The sequence below is a fragment of the Cricetulus griseus genome, chromosome 4 (genome assembly GCF_003668045.3).
Source record: "Cricetulus griseus strain 17A/GY chromosome 4, alternate assembly CriGri-PICRH-1.0, whole genome shotgun sequence".
Lineage (NCBI taxonomy): Eukaryota > Metazoa > Chordata > Mammalia > Rodentia > Cricetidae > Cricetulus > Cricetulus griseus.
The window spans coordinates 93,987,487-94,013,743 of NC_048597.1; the positions used below are offsets into that span (position 1 = coordinate 93,987,487).

General features: G+C 50.2%; 2 protein-coding genes across 5 annotated transcripts in view; one reads left to right on the forward strand and one right to left on the reverse strand.

Moving 5' to 3' along the window:
* Positions 1-4: 4 nt before the first annotated feature.
* Positions 5-22,570, reverse strand: Kctd10 (potassium channel tetramerization domain containing 10). 2 transcript variants are annotated; one of them, XM_027415997.2, is made up of 7 exons: positions 22,473-22,570; positions 17,294-17,507; positions 9,172-9,341; positions 7,032-7,118; positions 6,711-6,763; positions 5,328-5,523; positions 5-2,400 (listed from the first exon to the last, which is right to left on the reverse strand). In XM_027415997.2, the coding sequence occupies exons 1-7, from the start codon at positions 22,473-22,475 to the stop codon at positions 2,176-2,178; spliced, it is 948 nt and encodes a 315-aa protein (XP_027271798.1). In that variant the 5' UTR covers positions 22,476-22,570; the 3' UTR covers positions 5-2,175. The 2 variants fall into 2 exon arrangements, with proteins under 2 accessions (XP_027271798.1, XP_027271797.1); XM_027415996.2 differs by having other exon boundaries at positions 7,032-7,121.
* A 277-nt stretch (positions 22,571-22,847) lies between these two features.
* The window catches only part of Ube3b (ubiquitin protein ligase E3B), a 39,306-nt gene continuing 35,896 nt past the window's right edge, over positions 22,848-26,257 (forward strand). For 2 of the 3 annotated variants that reach the window (XM_027415993.2, XM_027415992.2), the window contains exons 1-2: positions 22,848-23,004; positions 25,805-25,885. The gene's annotated coding sequence lies outside the window, so the exon portion shown is untranslated. The remainder of the gene's footprint in view (positions 23,005-25,804; positions 25,886-26,257) is intronic. The other variant, XM_027415994.2, reaches the window with a different exon arrangement.

Here is a 26,257-nt window from a genome sequence, read left to right on the forward strand (position 1 = left end):
GATGTGAGTAGAAACACAGTTGAACTTTTATTTTACATGTGTCCACAGATGCTTGTACAACAGTGAGCATGTCTAAACTCCCAACATTGTTTCCACAGTGTAGACAGGAGGTTAGTGATGTGCTAAGGTGACCAGTGACTTTGGGTGGAGCCCTCTAGCCCGCATGCACCCTGGGGGAGGGCAGAATACCAGCAGTGAGCAGCAGGTACGGAGGTTGCACCTAAATGCGACCATGATTTATAGAGAGATCAAACAGCCCTTCTTCCATAAGAAGGTGACAGGAGGCCATGCCAGGACCTGCTGGGGGTGTGGGCCCCAGTCGCCACACACACTGAATTTGGTTACCATGGACAAAAAACTATTCCAATTTAATTGTGAGCCATTAGTGTGCAATAAAACTCCGAAGTCTTTACACCAAACTCAAGACCAGTGATTCACTGGACGGCTCTGAACTAGAAATGCTGACTACTGCTCTTCATGCTAGCCCTGAAAATCTAGAAGCAGAGCTTTGGAACGACTGACGCTGGGTCAGGCCCTAGTGGACACAGCTGCCGGCGGTATCAGGCACCATGGAATGTTTGCCAGGCCTGTTCCCATCCCTGGGAGCGGAGGTGCAAAGCTGCAGGCACAAGGATTGAGGAAAGAGGAAGGAAGAGAGAGCTGCCGAAACAGTAACCATGAGGTGCAGGGGCCACTGCAAGTCAATTGGGCCACCAACTCATTCTGCACACCAACATTTAAACAGTGTATACAATGGCTTTTTCATTCCTACAGAAAACACCAGGACTCAACATTCACTTTTACTCCCTAAAAAAGCTGAACCCACAGGGCAGGGCTGACGTGTGAAACAAACAGTATAAAAACTCATAAAACATGATTTGTAAGCTCCCTTTCTTGGCTCGTAATACAAAAGTTTCACCACACCACTGTGTAAAAAACATCTACCCGGTACATGGTTCCTCGATCCAGTCGGGATTGTTTATTGTTGGCTTTGCTGCCAGATACAAGAGATACGACTGTCACGCACAAAGTGAGCTGTAAAAACCCTCACAAAATAGAAACTTTAGAAGCACGTCAGAGATTACCCACTTCATACCTTTGGTCTAAAAAGTAGTAACAATTCCTTCATCAAGCATCCTTGCCTTACCTTGTAACTAGTGTACTCACAACCACCAGTGTCAGTCGTGACACATCTGCACAGGCGCAGAGTGGACTAGAGGTAGCTGGCATGTCCTCCTCATGCACCTGTGCCCCACAGTCACACATCCCCACCAGCAGTCACACACATCCTCGAACACAAACAGGACTCAAGGTATCTGCACACCAATGAACTCTGCAGAGAAATAAAAGTTGAAGGGAGCTACAGGAGATAGCAAGCAGGGAAATGCCCTGAGACAGTCTGCAAGCTCCTAGCGGTGTCTGTGTCTGGGTCCACACAGTTCCTAACCAAGGGCAAAGCACCTACTTGAGGAAAAGGAGGCCTCGCAGGGAGCAGACCCTTAAGGCAGTGGTCTGGAGCAGTGGCTGGAAGTGTTCAGATGACCTGGGGTGGGGTGTGTCAAGCCCAGCAATGGGAAGGACACAGATGACAGCAGAGCCCACTGCCAGGAAACGGTCTGGTCCTTGCCAGACAGTGGGGCTGGCAGCACATGAGGTCCCCTGTCCACTACTACAGGATGAAACTATTGGCCAATGAGAACTAGTCACAAAACCATGTACGGAACAGACTCCCAGCATGGTCAGAACAGAGGGGCCAGGCTGCTCCCAGGCATCTTGGTTGGCTGCTTGCCAACCACACAGCCTCTCAGAACCGTCAAATGAGCCCTTGAAGGAGTGTCACTTAAGAAGCCCTAATAGGTAGTCAACACCCATAAAAATAAATACCACAACAAAGGCTCTCACATACGTGTCAAACTCACTCATACTTTTCCTCCAAGAGCCGAGAAAGCCCAGCTCTGGGCTCTCACAAGAGTTTGAGCCCTCAGACAAGCTTGTTCAGAAGGGGTGCACACCTGGGTCAACACAGAAGCAATCCACTGTGTCGGAGAAATATCAAAATAATCATCTGGCTTGTTACAAAAGTGACTCCAGGGGAAATGGGAGGTACCCCGAAGCCTGCACAGGGTCTGAGGGGGCAGGGGCAGAGAGGGTGGAGGGCAGCTTTGGCTGGCCTGCTCACTGGTGGAGGTGGGCCCGGTCGTCTGGGCGCTTGATGTGGATCCTCCGTACTCGCTCGATCCTCTCCCGTTCCCGCTCCTCGTCCTCGTCCAGGTGATGGGAGCGCCCAGCCGCCCCACCTGTGGCCTCCAGAAGTGCATTGTCAGGTCCTCGGCCATCCTGGGCCTCATACAGCAAAATGTTCAGGGTCTCCTCATAAATGCGGGCTTCGGGGAACTCAACCTGTGCTCCAAATAGACAGTGGGTACATTAGCAGGCTGCATACGGCCATTACCTCACACTGTACTTCCCAGCAGGGCTGTCAGGCTGACAATGAAGACAGTCACAGGGGAGCCCAGTGTCACAGACTTGGGGGAGCAACCCCCTTTGTCAGCCGTTTTCCTACACTGGAGCCTCCAGCAGACTGCTGGCTGCACCCACAGCCTATAGTTGCTCAGTTACTGCCTGCCTTCCTTCCTGGTGAAGGGTTGTGGTCTGAGAGGGCTGGGTGAATGAACACCTGATGCTTGTTCACAGCCTCCTGCCAGGTGCTCTCAGACACAGGCCTCGGCAGGGAAGACAGCAACAGCTGGGAGAAGCAAAGCCCCAGCTTTTGAGCAACTGAAACAAGGGAGCCCAGGACAATGAAGGTCCTCGGGGACTGTAAAGGTGGGAGCCTCGGAAACTAGGAGCACCGCAACTCCCACAGTGGCAGGATCTGCTCCTCCTCACACAGACCAGCAGTGGACACTCCCCATCCAAACAGACTGGCCACACACAGCAGGCATGAGAGGCTGAGGCTGGGAAATCCAATTGCCACTAGAACTCCAAGCACAGAGCTGGTTGGAGCTTGTGGCCTGAATCCCACAGTGGCAACTGTCAGCAAAAACAAAACACAATATATTGGGGCCTGTGAGATGGTTCAGCGGGTAAAGGTGTCAAGTCTAACAACCTGAGTTCAACTCCCAGGACCCACATGGGGTAGAAGAAAACCAATGCCCACCAATTGCTCTCTGACCTTCATCCACATGCCAAGGGAAAGAAGACAGAGATTAAAAACAGAAACAACAAACACAGTTCCTAGGAACTGGAAAAGACCTAGCATCCTATAACTTACACTCAAATCAGTTAAGACATGGTTCTAAATTCCTCAGGATTGTGAAGAAGCAAGAAAACCTCAGTTCATGGGAACGCTCACTTAGCAGATGCCAGTGCTAAGAGGACACAAGATGCTGGAATCACCCAACAAAGGACTGAAAGCAGCTGTTACTCAAAACACAGCAGCAGCAGCAGCAGCCAGCAAGAAGTGAACAGAGAGAAGTGAATGCGCTCGCAGACCTGAAACACAACAGCCCACAGTCAGGCTGGCGACAGTCAAAGCTCATGGAAGCCACACAATTACAACAGTGACTCATAAACGGCAAACAAAGCTCTGCCAGATTACCATCTACTCTGCAAGGATTAGAGACCTGATTAAAGGCTGCACAGGGACAAGTGAGAAGAGCACCAGGAATGACCCGGAACACGGTCATCAGGTCTCCACCATGCAAAACCCCAGAACAGCTTAGATCATGACTCAAGTGTGGACCCCACAGCTTGAATGTCTGGGGACAAGGAAGAGGAACTATTATCACTCAGGACCAATCCTGCTGCCAGAAACTACCTGGAAAACCAAGGCCTTGGGCTCCCCTGAGGGGCAAGGTCATCCCCTAAGGAGCCAGGGAGAGGAGAAGGGCCCTGACCCTAGGCTTCCTCCTGGAGATTTCCGCTTGTCTGAGACTACTTGGGCTCCAAGCAGGCGCCTGCTGAATCCCTTTGCTCCCCATTAAGCTCTAAAGTGAGGGCTGGGAACAAGAGCTTACTGGGAGCATGATGCAGCTTGCACAGTGAGTGGGTGGCTCTGGCCCCCGCCATGTTTCCAACAAAGAGCCTCAGCACTCTTCCCTTGGCTACCTCAGAAGCAATCTCTACCTGCCACGGTAGATTAGCATAGGCTGCCCAGCCAGACCTGTGCAGGGGAGGAACAGGAACACAAGGGGAGCCATTGTCACAAGGTAGTGGCCATGACGCCGTTGGGTGATGTGCAGCATGTGGCACTCTACTTGTCAGATCCTGTGACTTCAATTTTTCATCATCAAATAAAGAGTCCTGTATCTCTCTGTGGTCTGTTTTTATATCACCAGTGTTTTGTCAGCTCTGGGACCCCATAAAACTACATCTCCCAAAGCTGCAGGTGTGACAGTAACCTGATCCGGTGACTGACGGACTGTACATAGGTGACTAGAACCATGGCAATCTGCTTTTGCAGAATCAATGTCACAGGTGATCAGAAAGAGGTGACAGAGTACACACAGCAAACAGAAGGGGAGAGTGGGAAGGAGGTAGGCCACGAACTCCCTAATGGGCAAGTGGGCCTACGAAGCGCAGCCCTGACAGCTAGTCGGGCTTCAGTCACCCTCTGCCATACGATAAATCCAATACCCAGCTCAGTGAGGAGTCAGGTGGCTGGGAAAGGTGACATGTGGGAGGCTGCAGGGCTGCTCAGGGGATAAGAGCACCGGCGGCTCTTCCACCACACCTGAATTTGATTGCCAGGATCCATGCCAGGTGGCTCACAATTGTAACTCTAGCTCCAGGGAATCCGATGCACCTGCACTCACAGGTACATACCCACATACAGATATACACACCTGCAGACAGTAACTTAAAAGGAATGGCCTGTGGGGTCTATGACAGTGGAAGGCAGACCTAGGTCAGCAGAAAAGAGGAGGACAGAGGGTGGACAGCCAAGGGTAGTCAGGGGCAGCTTGAGGGGGCAGCAGGGCTACCTGAGCCTTGACAGGGCCAGGCTGGTGGAAAGCACTCCTGCATGGAGGAGGACAACCCAGCCTGGCCCATCAGAAGGGCCAGCAACACTACATAGAGGACAACCCAGCACGGGCCATCGGAAGGGCCACCAATGCCACACGGAAGCACTGACAGTCGGGTACACACAGGTGCAGGAACAAACCTCAGCTAGTGGGGGAAGCATGGTCATGTCTACTTGCCCAGTCTCAGTAGAAACCACACTTGTTCCTGAGACCTACATACAGACCTGCCCTAGCCCAATGAGGTGGGCAGGGAGGGCATATGTGTCAGCACACACTTAGGACCATCCACACAGTTCTTACCTTGGTCTGCTTCTTCTCGGTGGCATAGACGATAGATGTGCAACAGACTTCCGCAATCTTTCGGCCCTGGCCATAAAAGGACCAGCAGCAGATTTCATCCCCGATGACGTCCTTTATGAATAGGACCCTCCCATTAAAGCGCAGGGAAAGTTTATCAAAGAGCTCGATGTTCTTCAACATATTGTCGTCAGAATTGCTGCAAAGAGTGTTCAGTGAGGTGAACACAGGCTGCAGATGTCTGCCCAGGCCTCCCTGGTTCCTTCTCCTTCTCTATTTCTACTTAGTGAGCCTTTGCAACACTAAGACACTGTAATTATTTACTGCCCGAGAAGGAAAAGGACGCCCAAAGACATCAGTTCACCAAGTCCCAAAGTGTACAAATGGCAGAGCTAGGTCTCCAAAGACAGTTGTGGCCTGAAGGCTGTGCTCATAACCCATGGTTGCAGTAGATTACTGAATGCAGGACCTCTGGGCACAGGCTACTGAGCCTGCCCTACCCTTCTCTGCCAAGCCCCATGAGGTACATAACAGCAGAGCCCAAGGAAGACCTTTGTTTTGTTTTTGTTTCTTTCAGACAGGGTAGCCCTGACTGTCCTGGAACTCACTCCGTAGACCAGGCTGGCCTGGAACTCAGAGATCCTCCTGCCCCTGCCTCCTGAGTGTTGGGATTAAAGGTGTGTGCCATCACCGCTCAGCTCATTAAATCCCTACATCTCTCAAGTCGCTCATTTACAGGGTGTGTTCCTGAGAGCCAAGGGGACTCTAGAAACACCTGCCACTTGCTGGTGGCACTGTTCAAACAGTACAGTCCCCAGTAACTAAACAAGTCACAGATGACCAGCAGCTCACTCCTCATGTTTAAAAGAAAGGAACACCTCAGTCCATAAAACATTAAACTTAAACTTTCAGCAGTATTGTTCATAATCGTCAGAAGCTGCCAACGACCCCACGCCTGGCCATGCTGATGAGTGAAGTGTGACAGTTTGCCATAAAGGAGAATGACATACGGATGGTGCTACAGTGCATGGACCCTGAAAACATTACCTTAAGTGAAGAGATCAGCCGCAAAATCATGACATGTTTGAAACAGGCAAATTTACAGACACAGAAATGTAGGCTAACAACTGCTCTGGCCAGGGAAGCTGAGAAGGACTGCTAGCAGGGTGAAAAAAATCTTTCAATACTAGCAAGTGTTGGTGACTGCACATTGTGGGTATGTCAAAACCACTCAACTGTACAACACAAAAGGTGAATTGTGTGGCATGGGGAATTCCACCCAAAGTTTCACCTACCCATCTATCCACCCAGCTAAGGACCCAGAGGACCCTTCTGGTGTGAAATAGACACAGGCAGAGCCTGGCATAACTGCTGGCTGGTGCTTACCTGGTGTAGGAGTATTTGTTGTTACTTCTGTTATAGAGCAGCTTCACAGCCGGCTGTGGGTGGGTAAAAGGAGAGGACAGTCACTAGACATGTGGGTCAGTACACACTGGCTTCCCAGTGGCTGTGGGCACAGGCTTGCAGAGCTTACAGGAGGAGGGTTGCTGCGGGTTCCGGGGACAGGGGTAACATAGGAGATGGGGCTTAACACTTAGAACGGGAACTTTATCTCAAAACACAGGCACTGCTGCCACCCCTGCCTCTGAGCCTGGACAACATCTCCCCCCCCCCACACACACATCCCACTCCCAAGCCTCTACACACCTTATTTGAAGTCGCTATAAGTCTCTGTTCTTCCTTGGAGGAGGTGATGACAGGAACCTTGCAGAAGGGTTCATAAGTATCTTTGTTCTGCTGGAACAAGACATGCTTTCAGCCCGGGGGTCTGCCTAGCACACAGCTGTTTAAGCTGACCAGCCAGAAAGCCAGGCCCTGATGAGGAGACACAGGACAGTCATGGCGGGAGGAGAGGACACTTTGCACCTGATAATTAGGAAGGGTAAGGCTAGGGGAGGAGTCTGCTGTTTAGGGCTGTGATATGCCTGACTGCCCACTAAATACAAGAATGACACAGCTCTCTCTGCCCAGGAAGCCCTCAGTATGTCAGGCGGTGACATCAAAAGCCCCTACAATCCACTCTAATGACAGCAGCAGAATGAAGAGAACAGGCAAAGTGGAGTCAGAAGACAAACTGCGTCATGGGTTGAGCTGGCAAGCAGACTCCAGCTGAAAGGCAAGGAGGGAGCCAGAGGGAGCTCATGTGAGGGAAGAAGAAAGCCTGAAAGTCCTCGGGGACCACTGCAGACTGGGGGCTGGGGTGAGGGCAGAGCCAGCTCAGTCAGCCAAAGAAAGGTCCACATTCCTGCAGTGGTGACAGAGGGCAGAGATGCGTTACTGCTCTAACAATGTGCAACTCCCCCAAGCCTTCTGAAAGCCTGGATTTCAGGCAATGCCACAGCTGGCAGTAGAGAGCTCCTCACAGGGCATCATCTTCTGAACAAGAGGCTATCAGTGAAGTCAGTCAGTCTATTATCCAACCACGAAGGCTCCAGAAGACTAGGACTGACAGCCCCACATATGTGGCTTTTCCTTGGGCCTCAACAGAAACCAAGGGTCATCCAATTATGTATGGGAAGCCTCTCAAACATGACACTGGAACCAACAGAAACAGTGAAAATTCAAGGGAGAGAGCCACTGAAGGAGCAGACAGAGCAGATTGAATGACAAATAGATGGGGGAGGGGAACCTTCTGAAACAAGGGCAACACAACATGAAAACAGCTTCCAGACATGGTAGGGAAGTGACAAGGAGCCATGTCCTGGAGGATGAACCTCAGATCTGTAGACAGAAGCCAGAGGACATGTCCCGACACAAAGGTGACAGAGGATCTTGGAGACATCTGGACAGTCCAGCATGAGACTGGCCCTCCTATCTGTGAACCTGGGGATCAAGTAGGGACAGAAATGCAATTAGAAATCAAGCAAACAAAATGCCACAGGGCACAGCAAGATTGACAATGACAGGGTGAACTAGGACACTGTCTAACCCAAAGCTGTGATTAAACTCTTCTGCGAGAAGGAACATGCAAGCTTGGTGGAGGGGAGGGAATATACGAGAAGTCTAATTTTCTAAGTCCAGTAGGTCCTGTCTAAAGCTAAGAATAGACAGCAGCAGAGAGCCTGCCTGGGGAAAGGGGCATGGGAGGTGGGAAGGCAATGGTGGCACAAGCCATCAACCATGCAGTGTCGCTGTACTTCCTGCATGATGTGCCTGCACAATGTCAATAAATGTAAGAATGACTCCAGTGAATGGATAACATTTACAAGGGCTCACAGGCAAGAGATGTGTGTGGCAAGACAATGAATACTGTCCCAGTGAGGGCTAGACACAGCTCCAAGGCTCAGGGAAGGCTTAATCACAAGCTATCGCAGCACAAAGGAAAAGCTACTGACTACATGTGCTCTGTGGATTTGGCCCTTACTGGTCCTGCTTCAGGATACACAAAGAGTAAAGGGAGTGTGTCTGGAGGTTTCTCTGGACTTCCAACAAACATAGGGAGGCAGTCTCAGGGTGGAGCTTGAAGGATTGCAATCTACAGATGACACAACTGCTAAGGTAAAGATCTGAGCACAAAATGTTTCTCAAGTACCGTCAAGTATCACCTAGACAACAGCATCCCAGGTGGGATGTACAAATGACCACATTCTAATGATGGGGGAATGGTTCCCTGACAGTTGTGTTCAAAACCTTTGGAAGCAGAGCTCTGTTACAGCAAGTAGATCCCAGGGTTACTCTGCAAACGTCTCCCAATGTCTCAATGAGGTAGGGCCCATTTGCAGTGGGGAAAGGAAGGTGGCAGATAGATCCGGCATCCCGCATGTGGGACACACAGAAGGGTGCCTACTTGTAGGGCAGCCTGGCACTCTTCTAGCAGTCCCTGTACCAGGTAGTACTTGGCCTCCGCCAGCAGCTCCTCGATCTCCCGGCGGCTCTCAGGCAAGGGCACAGCCCCATCTCGAAGGTAATTGAGTATTGTCCCGAAGTGCTTCCCGCAGCGGTCAATAAGGATCCAGCCTGCAGTGGGGTGACAGGGTAACCAGTCACACGGCAACTTTTCAGAGAGGTGAGCACGACGGCTGGGCACCATCACCCCAGACTCCTGTGGTCATAAGCCCATGAGGTCCCAGGGCAGCTAAAGCCTGAATGTGTGCTCTGAAGGACCTGGCAAACACCTGAGAAACCTGAACCCGATGCCAGCAGCAGAGCCAATCCACCAGACATCCTGACTATGATCTCCAATCGGCAGAGACCTATCCATGACTTCACACAGCAAGCACTCCTGGGCTAGTGGCAGCAACACAACAACAGAGTACATCAAAGGGCTCAGACGTCAAGCCTTTCACTGGATACGGAAGAATGTTCTACCTTCTGGCCAGCCATGAGGGTAAAGGCCAAGACCAACCCTCTGCTAACCAGTGTCCTCTCCAATTGTCACTGGCTTACTACTCCTCTGCCCTGGCCCCTGGTTTTCAAAACTCCTCTCCTGAAATGTGACATATCTGGGAGGTATTCAGAGGAGGCCAGGCCTGGACCCTGGTGACAAAGAAGCAACAAAAAGAGTTACAAAAGATGAAGACTTGTGATCTCTCATGAGCGAGCACATGGGAAACACTCAAAAGCATTTGAAGGGGGAGGGGTGGCTGGCAAGATGGCTCAGCAGTGAAGAGCACTGACTACTCATCTAAAGGACCCGGGTTCAATTCCTAGCACTCACATGGTGGTTCACAACCATCTGTCATTCCTGTCTCAGAGCATCAATATCCTCCTCTGACCTCTGTGGGCACAGGGCACTCACATGGTACACAGACATGTGCAGGCGAAACATCTGTACACATAAAACAAAGTGAAACTAAAGCAGCCTGGATAAGCCAGCCCACACAGGGACTGCAGTCCACACAGGATTGCCGGCCACACACACAGGGACTGCCGGCCACACATACAGGGACTGCAGCCCACACAGGGACTGCCGGGCGGCTAGGGGCTTGGTCATGCCTGCTGACCAGTGCACACAGCATGGTATGGACGGGTAAGCAGGAACCCGGCCCCCACTACCTTCCCACTCTGGTCCCTGTTGGGAGCAGGAATAGGAACCTCTACTTCTGACCCCATTATATCCTGCCCTGGGTCCTTAGACCCCTAAGCCACGGGGAGAGGACAATAAAAGTACCTTTTCAAATGTCAAGTCACACATCTGGCCACCTCATTTTACCCTCATTGAAAGGTTCAGGCATTACGCTGACCTGCCCCTGTTACCTGGCAGAATCCACTCAGGCAGTACCCTGGTCAGCTCAGGGTTCCATGGGAACTAAGTCTGCACGCAGGTGTAGAGGACCCCTTTAAAAGACAGACCCCTGCCCATTTACACTCTCTCTGCCCCTCTTCTCTTCTCTCTGCCTCTCTCTCTCTGCCTCTTCTCCTTTCTTCTATTTCTCTCTCACTTGCTCTCCGTGATATAATAAACTGGTTAATATGTCTCATGTCTCATCTTGTGCCCCCTCTTCTTTATTTCTAATTTAAGCAAAATAACAACACATGTCTGCTATCTCTAGCCTCTGCCAATGGCCTCTTGTGGTTTTGGTGCTGAGATTTCTGTATCCCCACAAGGCCACCCCCATGTCCCTCTCCTGGGCCTCCTCACACTGCTGTTCCTGTTCCTTCTGCTAAGAGCAGTCTCCCTCCAGAGCCTTCAGGGAAACTGCCACACACTGTGTTTCCTGCATGGAGCAGGAAGAGGAATGCGCCATCTAAGAACACAGACATGTGCTGCTAAGCGAGCTGGGAAGGTAAGTCCTCCTACAGTGACCCCTAGGTGCCATACAGTCCTCTTTCTAGATCTGAGAAAACAGGAGAGGCACTTTCTATTGTACACAATGCACAGCCAGCAGCCTAATGTGTGCAGCTGGGAGGTTCAGGCCAGGAGCCAAGAAGGAAAGTGGGTCCAGGCTTCTTGGGCTCTAGCACTCCAAGCAAAGTTAGAAATTCAGATTTTCTGTCAATCGCCTTATTTTTAAAGGATGATAAGTTAAACAGTTCTCAACCCATTAAAAGGCGAATGAAACACGGATATGTATGTAAGTTGAACTCAGCCTACATGCATTCGGCTTACAGCCCCCAAGTCCCCTAGACCAAATGAGGACACAGTATGGACTGACAGGATTGTTCCTCAACTGCTCTTCTTGGGGGAGACATTCTCTGCACCTCCACAGATACAGAGTCCCCAAAATGCTTGGTGGCATTCCAAAGAGGGGGTGGGGTCAGGATTCAGCCACTAAGAGTAAGAGAAATAGCAGTCAGTGACAAACTTGGCTGACAGGGAGGAGCCTGCCTGTGTCCTGCCTTCCAGGCATGATCAGCTCAAGCTGCTGGGGAAAGGCCAAGAGCCCCCAATTCCATCACCCAAGTGACAGCCCAGAGTTTCCATAAACGAACAGGCGGTCTTTGACACTGGGCTCCAGCTCAGGAACGTCAGGAAATGCTTGTGGGGAAGGCATACTTTTTGAACAAATAAGGGCAAAGGAGCCAGGCACACACTCCATGCGGTTTCAATTAGCATTTTGACTGGAAATATTTTGGTTGCTCTCAAAGCAGGACTCTATCCCTCAGTCAGCTCGGGTGCCTGCACAGAGAATAGCAGTCAGACAGCCAGCAAGCAGCTCCTTGCTCCTCAGAGCACATGGCATTTAGGGCAGCTTACAGGGCCATCAGGACACAGGATGGGCAGTGCAGTCCTGAGGCTCTGACTGTACTCCAGGATGCCTCAGTGCCTACATGGTGCTGACAAGCAGGGGCTCCTGTTAGAGCCCCAGCTCTGTCACTGCCTGCTCCACCCCTCAGTACTCAGCTGTCACTGCCTGCTCCACACCTCGGTACTCCCCTTGGGTTCTCTGTCCAGCCGTCTCTGTGCAGACAGAATGCGCAGTGCTGACATACAAGTATGGCCAGAGAATGGACATAGAGCATAAGCACAGCATCGGGCTATCGCTATCACTCACAGTTAGTGATGGGTCAGCAACAAGGACACATGGCATCCTGGCTGCTAGAGAGGACAGCAGCAGGACCTGGAAGCCAGGAGAGAGTCAGTGCTACTTTCAGGGTACCAAGGCTGGGGGTGGGAGTATTGCTGGGGCATGGGACTACTGGGCTCACAAAAGCACACTGGCGTTTCCTCTCTGGAGAAGCTGGGCTCTCCATCCCCTTCCCGTCCTTCTCTAGGAAGCCTTTCCTCACCACACTCAGGTACTTACAACTCCAAGCCTGCCCAGTCTCCACAGTCACTCAATTCCTGAAGCCCAGTCTCCAAGGCAGGATTTCCAGCACTGGTTCTACTGCTCAAGTGGATTTATTTTTGAGATGGAGCCTGCCCAGTGCACTGCAAAGCGTCAAGCAGCATTCCCAGCACCCAGGTTGTGACAGCCCAAAACATCTCTGGACATTGCTAAATGTCCCTTAGGTCACAAACAACAGCAGTCCTTATCTGAGAATCAATGAACCAAATCAGGACCAGATCAGAAGATAGGGCTGAAGTGCAGACAGTCCGACCTAGCAAGTTCGTTTCCCAGACTCTTTCCCAGTACTGGGAGGGAGGGGTGAAGAGGGAGGGGAAGACAGGGACAGGGAGGAAAAAAAAGGAGGGAGGAAGGAGACAGAGACCTGACTGCAAAAGCAATGTGTAAATGATGGAAGCTGAGGTACGTCAGACTGGGGGATGTTGCCTACAAACAACCACATGGAACAGGATCCAGACATGTACCTTTACAGAGCAGCATGGTTTAGAAAGAAAGAAAAAGAAAGAAAGAAAGAAAGAAAGAAAGAAAGGAAGGAAGGAAGGAAGGAAGGAAGGAAGGAAGGAAGGAAGGAAGGAAGGAAGGAAGGAAGGATGGAAGGAAGGAAGGAAGGAAAGAAGTAGCAAATTAGATGCATGCTATAGACTATTTAAAGATGTGTTACATTTGTTTATGCTGTAGAATATTACTTTTTTTGTTTTTTTTGGTTTTTCAAGACAGGGTTTCTCTGTGGCTTTAGAGGCTGTTCTGGAACTAGCTCTTGTAGACCAGGCTGGTCTCGAACTCACAGATATCCACCTGCCTCTGCCTCCTGAGTGCTGGGATTAAAGGCATGCGCCACCAACACCCAACTTGTAGAATATTACTTTAAGTGTATAAAGATGTGTTACATTTGTTTCTGCTGCATTTGTTCAATTATTAAAAGCTGTGTTGCTGTTTCACCTTGCCTGCCTAAGGCACCTGATTGGTCTAACAAAAAGGTGAACAGCCAGGCAGAGAGAGCGATAGGCAGGGCTGGTGGACAGAGAGAATAGAGAGAGAATGAGGGAGAAAGAGAGGAAGATGCTACTGTCAGCCAGGCAGTTGCCAGCCAGCAGACACAGAGTAGGACACACAGAAAAAAGGTAAAAAGCCCCAAGGCAAAATGTAGATGAAGAGAACCAGGTTAAGTTATAAGAGAGAAAGGAGCCTAAGCTAAGGCCGAGCATTCCTAATAAGTCTGCATGTCATGATTCAGGAGCTGTTTCCTGGCCTGAAGGAGAAAGCTGGTACAGATGCAGTCAAACCAATTACTATAAAAGGGACACAGAACACACCAGAAATGAGGGAATGCAAGGTGAAACAGACACTGGGAGAGAACAGCAGCTGGGCAGTAGTTAAGTGGGTCAGCAGGGCCCAGGGCTAGCACAAGTCCAAGACCACCATGAGACATGTAAGCTGACACAGTCACCTGAGGGAAAGCTCTGACAATGCCCAATGCAGTGGAAGACATTGTCCCCAACTGCTTCTGGGAACACATGAGGGAGGGACAACTAGGGGTGGTCCAAGGGCTGAACGCTGCAGACCCCGAGGTTGTAATGCAGGGAGTGAAGTCCCAGCCCTTGTCCCACATCCCCCAGGAGAACTCAACACCCCCACACTGAGGAACTGGAAACAATCTGTTGGGCCATCAACCAGACATCAGCTGCAATGTTTGTCTAGAAGGGTTACCACAGAAAAATACCTGAGCAGGGGCTATTTACTCACAATGTCATAAGCATAATGCTGAATGAACAAGAGCAAGAAAGAATGCCAAATACTGTCTGAGGCCAAACTAACGGAACATTGCTTAGTAACCTCCACAGCAGTGGTAAACGTAATACCTAAGAAACGCAGCTCCCGGGCCTGGTCGCACACTGGAGCCACCTGAATATCTACTGTGCCAACACTGGGGCGGAGTCCTCTGGTGAGAAGACTGAGTGTGCGCTGGGGACCCCGAGTCAGGCTAACTAGTGCCACTAAAAAGGAGAGCAGCAAACAGACGAGGCACAGAGGCCACACCATATTAGACTATATGGCTTTCTGAAAGGATGTGCAGAGAATAAAATGAATGACTGCTTCAGCCTGTTTCTACACTCCCTAATTCTGAATGCGTTAGAGATCTAAACCACGGGGAGTGTGGGGCAGGAAGGGTGTTGTACCAAGAAACACAGCATAGCAGGTCAGTGCTAAAGAGAAACGGGGGATGGGAGAACAGGGTCTCATCATTCTAGGTCAGCCCTAAACTCTTGATCTTCCTGCCTCCGCTTCCTTAATGGAATTACAGGCGCGTGCCACCACGCCCAGTGTTTCATCTGGTGCTGGGATTGAACCTGGCTTCATGCATGCTGGGCAGGCACTCTATCCACTTAGCCCGTCCCAGCCTCAGACTCTAATTCTTACTGCAAGAGCTGATGCATAAACCCACTGGACCACTGGAGATGTTGACAAGAGCTCACAGGAAAATTCTACCATGGCCAAGACTCAACTTTTCAGAGAAGTCAGGGAAAGGTCTGCTCACTGCCACTGTGTCCTCTCAGAATAGGCATCCTGAGGGTACAATACCCAACAAATGCAAGCACATCCACTCCTGAAGGGAAAGGTGGGGCTCCCACCTACCCCCATGGAGGCAGGCTTCCGTCAGCCCGCTATTTGCATGCAGGCTCCTCCAGTAATGCCTGCTGCCAGTTGGCCCAGAGTACTCAGCACCGACCACGTGGCTCTCTAGCGTACTCACACACTTGGAACTGTCAAGTATGAGATGAGGTTCAAAGAAAGCCACGTACTCAATGTCACAATTCCAGTAAATGGCTATCGAGGCAAAGCTGGCACTATGCCGGACACGAGGAAAGGCTCCATAAATGTCATCTGTGAATGCCATGTGACAGAGACAGGCAGAACTCAGCCCCGAAGTACTTTCCACACCCATGTTCTTTATTCAGGAACTGTGTACACACGGTGCAGCACTTAGGCAAGTGGCAGTGGCAAAAGGGGGCCTCTCCTTAAGCCACGGTCTCTCAGCCATGCTCCAGGAGTGTCTAGCAACACGGCAGACACACTTGGTACCAGGACTCTGAAACCTTCCCTTTCTCGTGGGAAGCTCTACCGTGGGTCCCTTGCTCAGCTGTTGCTTTTGAAATTTGTCTTTTAAAGACAGTGTCTGTGTGTCTATATGAGCATGTGCATGTGGGTGTCCAGAGAAGCCAGAAGGAGGTATCGGATCCCCTGGAGCTGAACTTACAAGCAGTTGTGAGCTGCCTGATGAGGGTGCTGGGAACCAACTTCAGTCTTCTGCAAAAGCTGAGCCATGTGTCCAGCTCCAGCATTTCTGTTTGTAGCAAACTTCAATGCAGCTGGCAGTGATGGCGTCCCCAAATCAGGGTGAATCTTTAAGATGCAGGAAGTCTATTCCTATTTGTACCTAAGAACATTCCTGGGGCAGCATGTAGGCCATGGGTCAGGCTGCACAGTGTTCCCTCCAAGAACAGGACAGCTCTGCCTGGCATGGGTGATACGGAGGTCATATCAGAATGCCAACCTGTCAGCCAGGCCTCCACGGGGCTCAAGGGCTCTGGTGGCAAACCAGTGGCTGATCCACTGTGATCTGGCCTGGGTGATGGTCCGTGTCCAACCATAGAGAATAAGGATCAGGGAATCTCCGGGTTGGTGGCTGCACCTCCTTTGCTAGCTCCGTAGCCAAGGAAAAAGCATTTAACTGATTCCACAGCAAAGGGCTATACCAAGGATTAAAGAAATGATGGCTGGGAACTGCTGGACCAAGAGTTCTCCTAAGCAGGCAGGAGGCCTGGTAACTGATGGGTACACATAACATGTCTGGCATGTTGGTGACAACACTGCTTCCCCAGATGCTGGATTACCCAGACAGAAAAGGACAAAGGCTGCCCTTACCATGTGTCTACAACAGGAGTAGGCCTGCTAGCCCACAGACACTATTCATGTGAGTGGCAAGGGCTATGAACCCTGTCTGGTTTGCAGTATGGCCTCAGGCCACCCAGATGAGAGCTTTCTTCAAGAAGTCTCCCCCAGCCTTCAAAGCCTCTCAGCTGCTCTTCCAGAACCCTGCTAAGACTGTAACAGGGAGGACCAAAACACACAATGATCCTGGGTTCTCAGATAACATCTGTTTCCTCCTGCAGCTGGGGTGCCATTGTCTTGATTTCCACAAACACTCTGCAGTATGGGGTGTGACTGCAGCAAAAGGGTGCCTCCCACTCATAAAACACTGTTTTCTGAGTATAAGCAAAGTGGTGCCTAGGGCTCTGACCCACTTAGTTGGAAGAGGATCAGTAAGGGAAGCTGACCTGGCCCCTGCTTCACAGAGGCAAGCTGAGGCCTGGAGCAGGAAGAATCCTGATTACAGTCACACGGCAGAGCCGCCAGGTCAAGACCAGGCTGGTCTCAGCTCCAGTGCCACTTCCTTAGGAAGCCCTCCCTGGCCACACCCCCCCAATTCTAGTCTCCCCAAGTCTCTCAGGGCTTCCTGCACACAACTGTGTATACAAGTACTCTCAAACTCTGGACTTCTGGACAGACAGACTCCGGACTTCTTGACAGACAGATGTCTGTCAAGCACTCGAGTGTCTGTGGCACTCAGTGCAATGTCAAATTAGCGACCAGCGGCTGACGGCTGGTGGGTAGCCTCACCTTCGCTGTCGGTGAGGACCTCCATGCGCCCACTGAACATGGCCTTCAGCATGGTGTCCTGCTTGGTGAGCGTCTGCATGGTGGTGTAGTAGAGGGCTCCCCCGACATTCAGCTTCACGTACTTGGAGCTGGGGCTGGCGCCCTTGAAGGAAGTGGTGCGGGTAGCAGCCGCTGGCACCGCTGAGCTCACCACGCTTTCTCCTGACATCTCTTCCTGCCAGTGAGAAGATAGGGTCAGATGCCAGCTCCCCCTCCTCCCATCAGCCACAGGCTGAGTTCACATAGCAGTCACTGCAGGTATTACTCTGCTTTGGCCCATGGACTCATTACATTTAAAACTTTCAGTGTTGACGATTCAAGAGCTCAAAGGGAAACAAACAAACAAACCTGATTTCTGGATTCTCTTAAAATCAGAGGCTAACTGGGCTAGGTGGACAAATGCTGGCTGCCCCCAAGGCCAGGAATGCACCCCTTAGTTCACTCCAATCCACACCTAGTCTAGCAGGCTAGCCTTGCCTGCTGACCCCATTGACATGAGTTTGCCTCTAAATCTATCTTATCAGCAACAGTTGAACAGCACGTCAAGGCAGCCAAAGCCATGCCTGGGCTGCTCTACCTTCCCTCACAGTCACACGGGAGCAGTTAAAAAGACCATCTTTAGATGAACTGCAGAGTAACATGCTTTTGTGAGCTAGGCCGCTCCCCTACTCCCTCCCACTTCTACAACTTCCTATGGGGAAAGTGACCCTGAGCAAGGCAACAGCCAGATGAGGAAGCAAGTTCAGAAAAAGGAGCAATTTCCCATCCTATTTTCACCAGACGGCAAGATCCACAGTGGTCCAGACAGCACCTCCAGATACAGGGTACTAAAACCAGGGCTAGTACCTGTCCTTACCTACTTCAGGAAACTGACTTTTTAATATGAATCCATAAAATTCTAGAGCCTGAGATGTCGGGGGTCGGGGGGCTGGGTCCACTCCCTGAATCTGGGGCAAGAACTGAGAAAGAGAAAAGCAGTCTCCATAGACAGTATAGGCTGCTGGCACTGCAAGGCCTTGGAGACATCGCAGAACTAACTTCACCATCCCAGGAAGCCACTCCCATCGCACCTGAACACATGAAGGACACAGGTCTTATCCAGGATACTAACACGATCACACACAGCCACTCCTGGTTGACATGCATTCCTGCTGCTGCCTAATGACAGTACTGCACACAGCAGAGCCACTTCTCTGAACACTCCTGTTCCTCCTCTTCCTGAGGTACCTTCCTCTCTCAGTGCAACCTGGAGGTAACCTGGTCACACTAGACACAGGCATGCTCCTTGTCTCTTTTGGCTAGAAGGCACTAACAGCACAAACTTCAAGCTAACTGAAAAACGATGGCTTTCTTATTTTTTACCAGAAAGATTTTTTCCACAGTGAATGCTTATTACATTATAAATGACAAAACATATCTAACAGGCAGGAGACTAAATAGAAGCAACCTGTTGCAAGCGACTCTTCCTGATTAGTGTGCACATGCACACACAGACACAGACCCCAAAGGTGGTTTCATAAGTAAGTTTGGGCGGGGCCCTCCTGGAGTCTATGGTATGAAGCAAAAATAAAAGATGCCAGGAAGAAAGCAGGATATCGCACACTGCTCCCACAGCTTTCAAACCAGCCCCTAGAGATGCTACATTAACAGTTATGGCCAAACATCCTCCAGAAATAATGTCCACTGGAGGCAGAAGATTCTAGGAATAAAGCATTTTCCAAAACTTTGATGACCTGGAGGGCAAAAGAAAGTTACAGGTGTGTGTGGAAATACTTTACTACATCCTCTCAGACATAAACTTATAATATACATGCACACACAGAGAGAAAATATATGTAGTTTGTGGAAGCAGTCTAGCATCTTGCAAAGCACCTGATATGAACACAACCTGTGCATCTGTGCAGCCCGACTGTGATGAAGTCAAAGAACACTGACACCCTAGACATACTCATGCCCTTGACCACTTGGTTTCTGTCATTCTGACTGTGACATCCACACCACGTGAGAGGCAGGTAGAGTCATCTCCATTCTATGGCCCATAGAGGGTCCGTCACTTCTCAAAGCCATGAGGGTTGGTGACAAGCAAGCAAAGGATGTGGGCAAGGCCTGGCTGATCCTGATTTGTTCATGATGCTTGGTATATTTAGAGCTATGACACTTAAGTCAAGAAAAGGGAAAAAAAGATGAAAAGCAACATGTAGTTAAGGACTCGGCTGGCCCATATCAAAGCCCCAACTCTGTCACTTAGTGGCAGAACACAGGCAAGATACCTGAATGTCCCAGCTATCAGAGACACTGGCTTCCTTCCCTGCCAAGAGGCCAGGTGGATAGAAGCACTCAGCATAGCCCCAGGCTGGTTAAACACTCTAGCAGAAAACACTCAAATCATGATTATCAAAGTCTCAAGTCACTGTCTGCTCTTCTCCAGCTATGAAGTGCAAAACGACAAAGGCATTAAATATCACAACAGAGTCGGTGACACCATGTGAAGCAAGCAAAGCCTGGAAACTTGCCAGAATCCCCCACCCCGAGTTAACTAATTGGCCTAATGTCAGGAGAGACTCTTGGGGAGCACATTCTGGCTACATCCATATCCCCAGGGCTCAGCGGTGGTGACCTGAGGGCCTTCTGGGCAGAGACCTTGCCTGCCTTCCACAGTGATGCTTTTCAGAGGCTGATTTCACAATGGGGGTGCAAGTGGAGCATGGAGGACAGTCATCAGTAACGGGAGGGAAGGCGTCCTCAGATATGGATTTGTTTGTTTGAGATCGGTCCCAGTGCTATGAGTGAATCTAGGCTTCTTTCCTCCCCAGCAGCTTGAAGATACTAAATGGTGGCTCTAAATGGTGTCCCTCCCTGGCCACACGCTGACACCCTGGAGGAGCTTGAGAAAGACAGTGATGTTTGGGTCCTACTCACAGAAATTGATGGTTTTCCCTCGTCTGAGTGTGGCACGGGGATTCTTTAATTCCCCCAGCTGGTTCTAATACGAGGCCCAGATGACAGGCCTCTGTTCTAAAAGGTTCTGTACCCCTTAATTAGGCTATAATTAGCTCTGTGGTCTTGAAGCTCTCTAACTTCTTACTCTGCTGCCCCAGTGAATTCCTGACCCGCACATAAAAACCAACCAAAGCGTCATAAAAAAAAAAAAAAAAAAGTCTCGAGGCCTGGCTTCAGAGGCCAAGGCAGGAAGGAGCCATCTGCATGCTTGAAAAGATAAAAAAAAAATTAAACAAAAATAAACAAAAATAAATCGGCAGAAAAGAGAGAACCATTGACTTGAGGGGAAAGCCAGACAAACAAGACAGGAAAAGTGAAACAAAACAAAATCAGAAAACAGCAAATCCCTACAGCCGTCTCGTGTGAGCAGAGGGAAACAAGACAGAGGATGAATGGTGTGCACTCAGGCCATCACTTTCCGGGCAATGTTCACAGGATCGATTGAACCCAAGTCTCAGTTTCCCAATTTGTAAAGCAGACTCTTAAAGCTAGAACCTTCCAAAAACTGCCCTCCCCCGAAGTTAAAGCATGGGCCACCTAATCCTACTTCTAGAACTTTCTTCCTACCCAGAAACTCCTTAAGACCAGATGTTTTCAAACAAAGCTACTAGTCCCCTGTGCTTACCAAAAGCAGGTTTAGACCCAAGAGCCGCTAATCTGAAGGTTGGCAAGCAGCAGGTGATGCTGCCAGTAATTTGGGTTTAAAAGGCTCTTTCAGGTGATTCGGATGCTAAGTAAGATCAGAAGGTCAGTTTATCTAATAGCCGCAGGGGATCTGAGGGGAATCCTTCCCGAAGGGAAACACCAGAGAGGCACTAAGCACTCACTCACCGTGGCTAAATCTTAACACCTCCCTAAACTGAGGTCTCTACTACAATTAAGTAAAGGCTGCAGCTCCATTGGAACCAAGCTAGGTTAAAGAAGGCAAATAACTGAAGACTTTTGCACCCCGAACTTGCTTCTTAGGCAGTCACCACCAACTCCAAGAGTCTGGGCATCCTCCTGTTGATTTTTAACAGGCTTCTCTTCAGTCTAAAGAGGATACTGTCAATACCGTTTTCTTAGGGAAGGAAGTTAAGAATTAGAAATCTTCAGGGGCTGATGTCAAACGCCTCCATTTCACAGCCCAAATCACTAATGACTTGCAGCTTGTAAAAAGAAATTGGCGAGTCCTATGCCCAGATTGTCTTGTGGTTAGGGTTGGAAACCTGGCAGCTCTCAACAAGTCCCCAGGTTACAATGCTAGCCTGGGGGCCAGCTGAAGAACTACTGGTGTTGTTGGCCTTCTCTTGCCAAGGCATTCCTTATTTTACAAGAAAGAGCTGATCAGTCAAATGCATGCTGACACATTTGTCTTCGGTTTGGGATTGTTCTTCTAAGGGAATGGGTGGCAAAGAAAGAGGACCTGGATTGATCTCTGCCCGTCCCCACCCAAGGACAAAGAACCATTCGGGGAACAGACCCTTGAGACTCCCACGTAAACAGGAACCATCCCACAGCCCAGACAGAAACAGGAGACATCCTGGGATCCCGAGGTGTGGTCACCTAAGGCCTCCGCGGAAGTGACTAGATAGGTACCCAGATGCCACTCTCTGGTCACGATTCCCTGACCTCAGACACCTGGCATCCCTCCCCAGAATTCCAAGCACTGGATTTACAGTCTCCCGTCATCTCGGCTCCAGACTGTGGGTTTAGAGGAACGTGGAAGCCCCTTCCTGTCTTGCCTGGAATACAGCCACTCAAGACACGGCCTCCAAGATGCCAATCGCTCGGCCCCAAGGATTCCCGCTCGCCCCTCTCCACAGGCCCTCGAATCTTCATTTCCCACCCGGAGCGTCGGTCTCGATGCCGCCTCTTTGTCCTAACAATCCTCCAAGTCCCGTCTCCAGCCAGCACTGGAGACTCAGAGCCCGTCCGCTCACCGCCCTGCACATCCCCGGAGTCCAGACGCCCCTCGCAGACCCCCCAGGTCTGGACCCAAGGCCCTTCCCCCGCCCCGACCTCTCCCGCACGCGCTACCCAGCACCCCTCCGCTGTCGTGCCCGCCGCCCACCGCGCCTGGTCCCGCAGGTCCCTCCCCCGCGGCCTCGCCGCCGCCCTCGCCGGCCCGAAGCCCCCCGACAGCGGCCACCGCCCTCACCATGAAAAGTCGGAGGACGCCGGAGTCTCCTAATCCGGACTGAAAGGCAGGAAACACCCAGCTTACTCAAGGCAGGGGGCGGAGGCGGGGCCGGGGCGGGCACTTCCGTTGTCCACACCCCACTTCCGCCCCGCAGAGGCACCCTTCCTAAAGTGTCCCCTGTAGCCCGAGAGGACCACTCTTTTCTTTTCAACCACTCCCTCTTGGGTGGGTTCCATCGCGCCCCATAGATGTGTTAGGCATTTTTCACACTTCTGGATTTTTCTTCTTTCCTGCTGCTAAAGAAGAGGACAGGATGAAGAGACGTTTTCTTTCCCGGGCAAAGAAACTATGCGGAACTGTTGTTTCCCGGAACTGGATAATTGCTTCTAGGTGGAGTTCGGAGCACAACACCCGGGGCAAGATGGCGGCCGGCCTTCGGCCCCTGCCCCGGGTCCGGCCGAACTCGGGGGTAGCGGGCTGAGGCGGCGGCAGCTGCGGCCCGGACCCCGAGCGTGGGGCCCTCGAACGGATAAAGATCTCCGGCCTGCGGGTAGCGAGTGGGAACAGGATGGTCGATTCTCCGGGTGGTGGCATCAAGGGCTGAGGGAGGTTGTCCGGGGGCCGAGTCTTGGCTTAGAGAAGGCGGAGGGGGAGGCTGACTTTCTGGCTCCAGGGGTCTCTCCGTGGCCCCTTTCCGTTGGTTTTTTGTTCGAGGCAACTGGCCTTAATAGCCAACTAATTAAGGGCGAGACGGACTTGTTATTGTCGTTGTTGATGTTGCTGCCATATGAAAGGCGTTGGGCCTTAGGAGTCACCCGAAGTGGAATTCGAGTTCTGTGCGCTCGCTGTGTGACCTTGGGTAAATCGAGTCACGTCTCTGACCCTCGGTTTCCTCTTTTGTAAACGGAGTACTTAGATTGTTTCACAGAGGTTATTTTATAATACCTTTTAGTGTGGTTTCTGACAGCCCTTAATACAGAAAAACTTGACCATATTTTGACTTCAGCCTAGCCACAGGGGAGCCTGCCATTCTCAACTTCTCTTTGTTGTGCCATTCTGTGAGTGGAGGAATCCTGAATCTTGTCTTTCTGACTTGCCAGTGGGTAATTCCTTTGGGGTTCAAATTCAGGAACTCAGAGGACACCGGCAAGTTACATGCCCTCTCTGCATTTCGCTGTAGGTTTCTGTGAGCCATACCTTGGATTATTTAAGACCTGTTGCCTATTCTTGATCTTATGCTTTAAGACCCATTGCCTATTCTTGAGCCTTTAAAATTGGATATTGTAGCCTAATGGGATAGAGCTGATATAAAGGAAGGACTAGTTACATATCTGTCTAGTATCTGTTATGTGACCTGTCCTTTATAGTGGTGGCCATTAAACCTGGAAACCTAGCTTTTTCCACCATAAAAGAAAATTAGTAGTGTATATTTTGCTTCACAGTCCGGACTCTTGTGTGCTTTTGTTGCTCTCCTTGAAATTAGTCTCATCTAGAAGGGTTTTAAGCAGGTTGCCTGGGAATATAGAGGTAATGCAGAGTACGGATCTTGTCTGTTTGTACCAAAAGCTTGGCCACTTACTAATTATATAGTTCAGACTAAGGGGCTGGGGGCAAGAATTGATCACAGATGCTGGGCACAGTCATTTGCTCCCGCTCCTGATCCCCTGTCCTGCCTGCTACTTGGGATTTCTTTATTTTTTAAAAAAAAATATTTTTTTTTGTTATTTTGGGTGTGTGAGTGTTTTGCTTGTGTGTATGTATGTGCATGTCCATGGCCCAAAGAGGGCATTGGACCTTCTAGAACTGTGGGTGCTAGAAAGTGATCCTGGTTCTTGGCAAGAAGGGCCAGTGCTCATAGCCACTGACCCATCTCTGAAGCCAGTAGTAGTGTCATCTTTTTTCTACCACCCCCCCTTTTTTTTTCTGGTTTTTCGAGACAGGGTTTCTCTGTAGCTTTGGAGCCTGCGCTGGAACTTGCTCTGTAGACCAGGCTAGCCTGGAACTCGCAGAAATCTTCCTGTTGCTGCCTCCTGAGTACTAGGATTAAAGGCGTGTACCACCATCGCCCGGTTAGCAGTGCCATCTTAAGGAGAGGACTTGGTATTGTAGTCATGCCTTGAGCCCTGCTTGCTCCTCTCTGGAGCTTGACTGTTCACAGTTTAAACAATAGGCCCAGGGGTTCATGGTCCCATGTGCTGTGCCTGGCAAACTTTTAGTTCATTCGAGGACAGGGAAACAGCTTAACAGAATGGTGCAGATGGGAAGATTAAATGATGATGATGATGATGATGATGATGATGATGATGATGATGATAAATAGGCTGGGGAGAAATCAGTGGTTAAAAGCACTTGCTCAGTTTCTGTTCCCACATCTCATGGCTCACAACTACTGGATCTCCAGTTCTAGGGGATCTCCTGGACACTGCCCTCACATCCTCACAGACAGACAAAATCAAAAATAATGTCAGAAAGAGAAAACCCTTTTTTTATGTCTGTAAAGGTGACACACCCCAGGCTTTGTAACTGCTCTGTTAGCAGCTTGGTAGAACCATGATATATGGGTATCCATTCTCATGACAGGTATCAAAGCTGATTATCAAAGACAGAAGATTCTGAGACCCTGCCAGCAGGGTTGACAGAGCTGGGGGAGGAGGGTGTTTGTGCTAGCTCTGGATGACTCAGGCCCATGTGCTCCTCCCTGTGAGAAGGAGAGGCTCCTCATAATCCCACTACTCAGAATGGCCACTTTGATTTTTTTTAACTTTATTATTATTATTTTTTGGTCCTTCACTTTTACCATGCTAGAGAACAGATCTGAGATCTCAACCCTCATCCACTGAGGTGTGGTCTCTGTGTGTGCACATTCACTTTGCCTTTTCACTGAGAACTGGAATCCTGTTTTCTCACAGGCAGCCATTTGTTCACTTCTAAGTCATAAACCCTTTTCCAGAGCATTGAAATAATGTGAAGGGCAATTGTCTTTTAACATTGTATCACCACTTGGAGTTACTTTTGAAGTAGGGTCACATTAAGAGAATACTCTAACTAAAGAGGATTTAGAGGGTTTTAATGATTTAGTTTTATGTGCATTGGTGCTTTGCCTGAATGTATGTCTACATGAGGGTGTTGGATCCTCTGGAACTGGAGTAACAGAAGCCTTGAGCTGCCATGTGGGTGTTGGGAATTGAACCCAGGTCCTCTGGAAGAGCAGCCAATGCTCTTAACTGCTGAGCCATCTCTTCAGCCCCTAGATGGTTTTTAAAACCAATCACAGTATATTACTTACACTCAGTAACATTGGGATGCCACACCCCCAAAACAGTACTAATTCTGAATTTTTCTTATGCCAGAAAACCAACTCCTCTGAAGCCAGAGCTGTGCAAGGTCACTGATGGTCACCTGGCATCTCCGTTGTACAGGCAGGTCCTCAGGTGAGCTTTCCAGACCTGGCTGAAGAGGGGACAGTTAGGAGCATGGCCACCTTTCCCTGTGGTTAACAGACTATGCTGGTCTGTTTCAGGAGTTGCTCATGGGACTAGCTGGTAGTGGAACTTGGTGATAATGTGTTTGACTAGCCTGCACAAAACAACGTTTCCTTGAGTATTGCTGATGATAGCCTAGTCTGTTGGCAAATCCCTGGTGTCGTTTGACAGATGTGGGTCAGGTGGGGAAGGGACTAGAGGTCCCTGGATATATTCATGTGACAGGAATCTAGATGTGTTTCAGAGTGGCTGCTGCTTTGAGTGAAAGATGCTTTCCCAAACTCTGCATTTCTGCATGATTCATGTTAGTGTTTTGGTCAG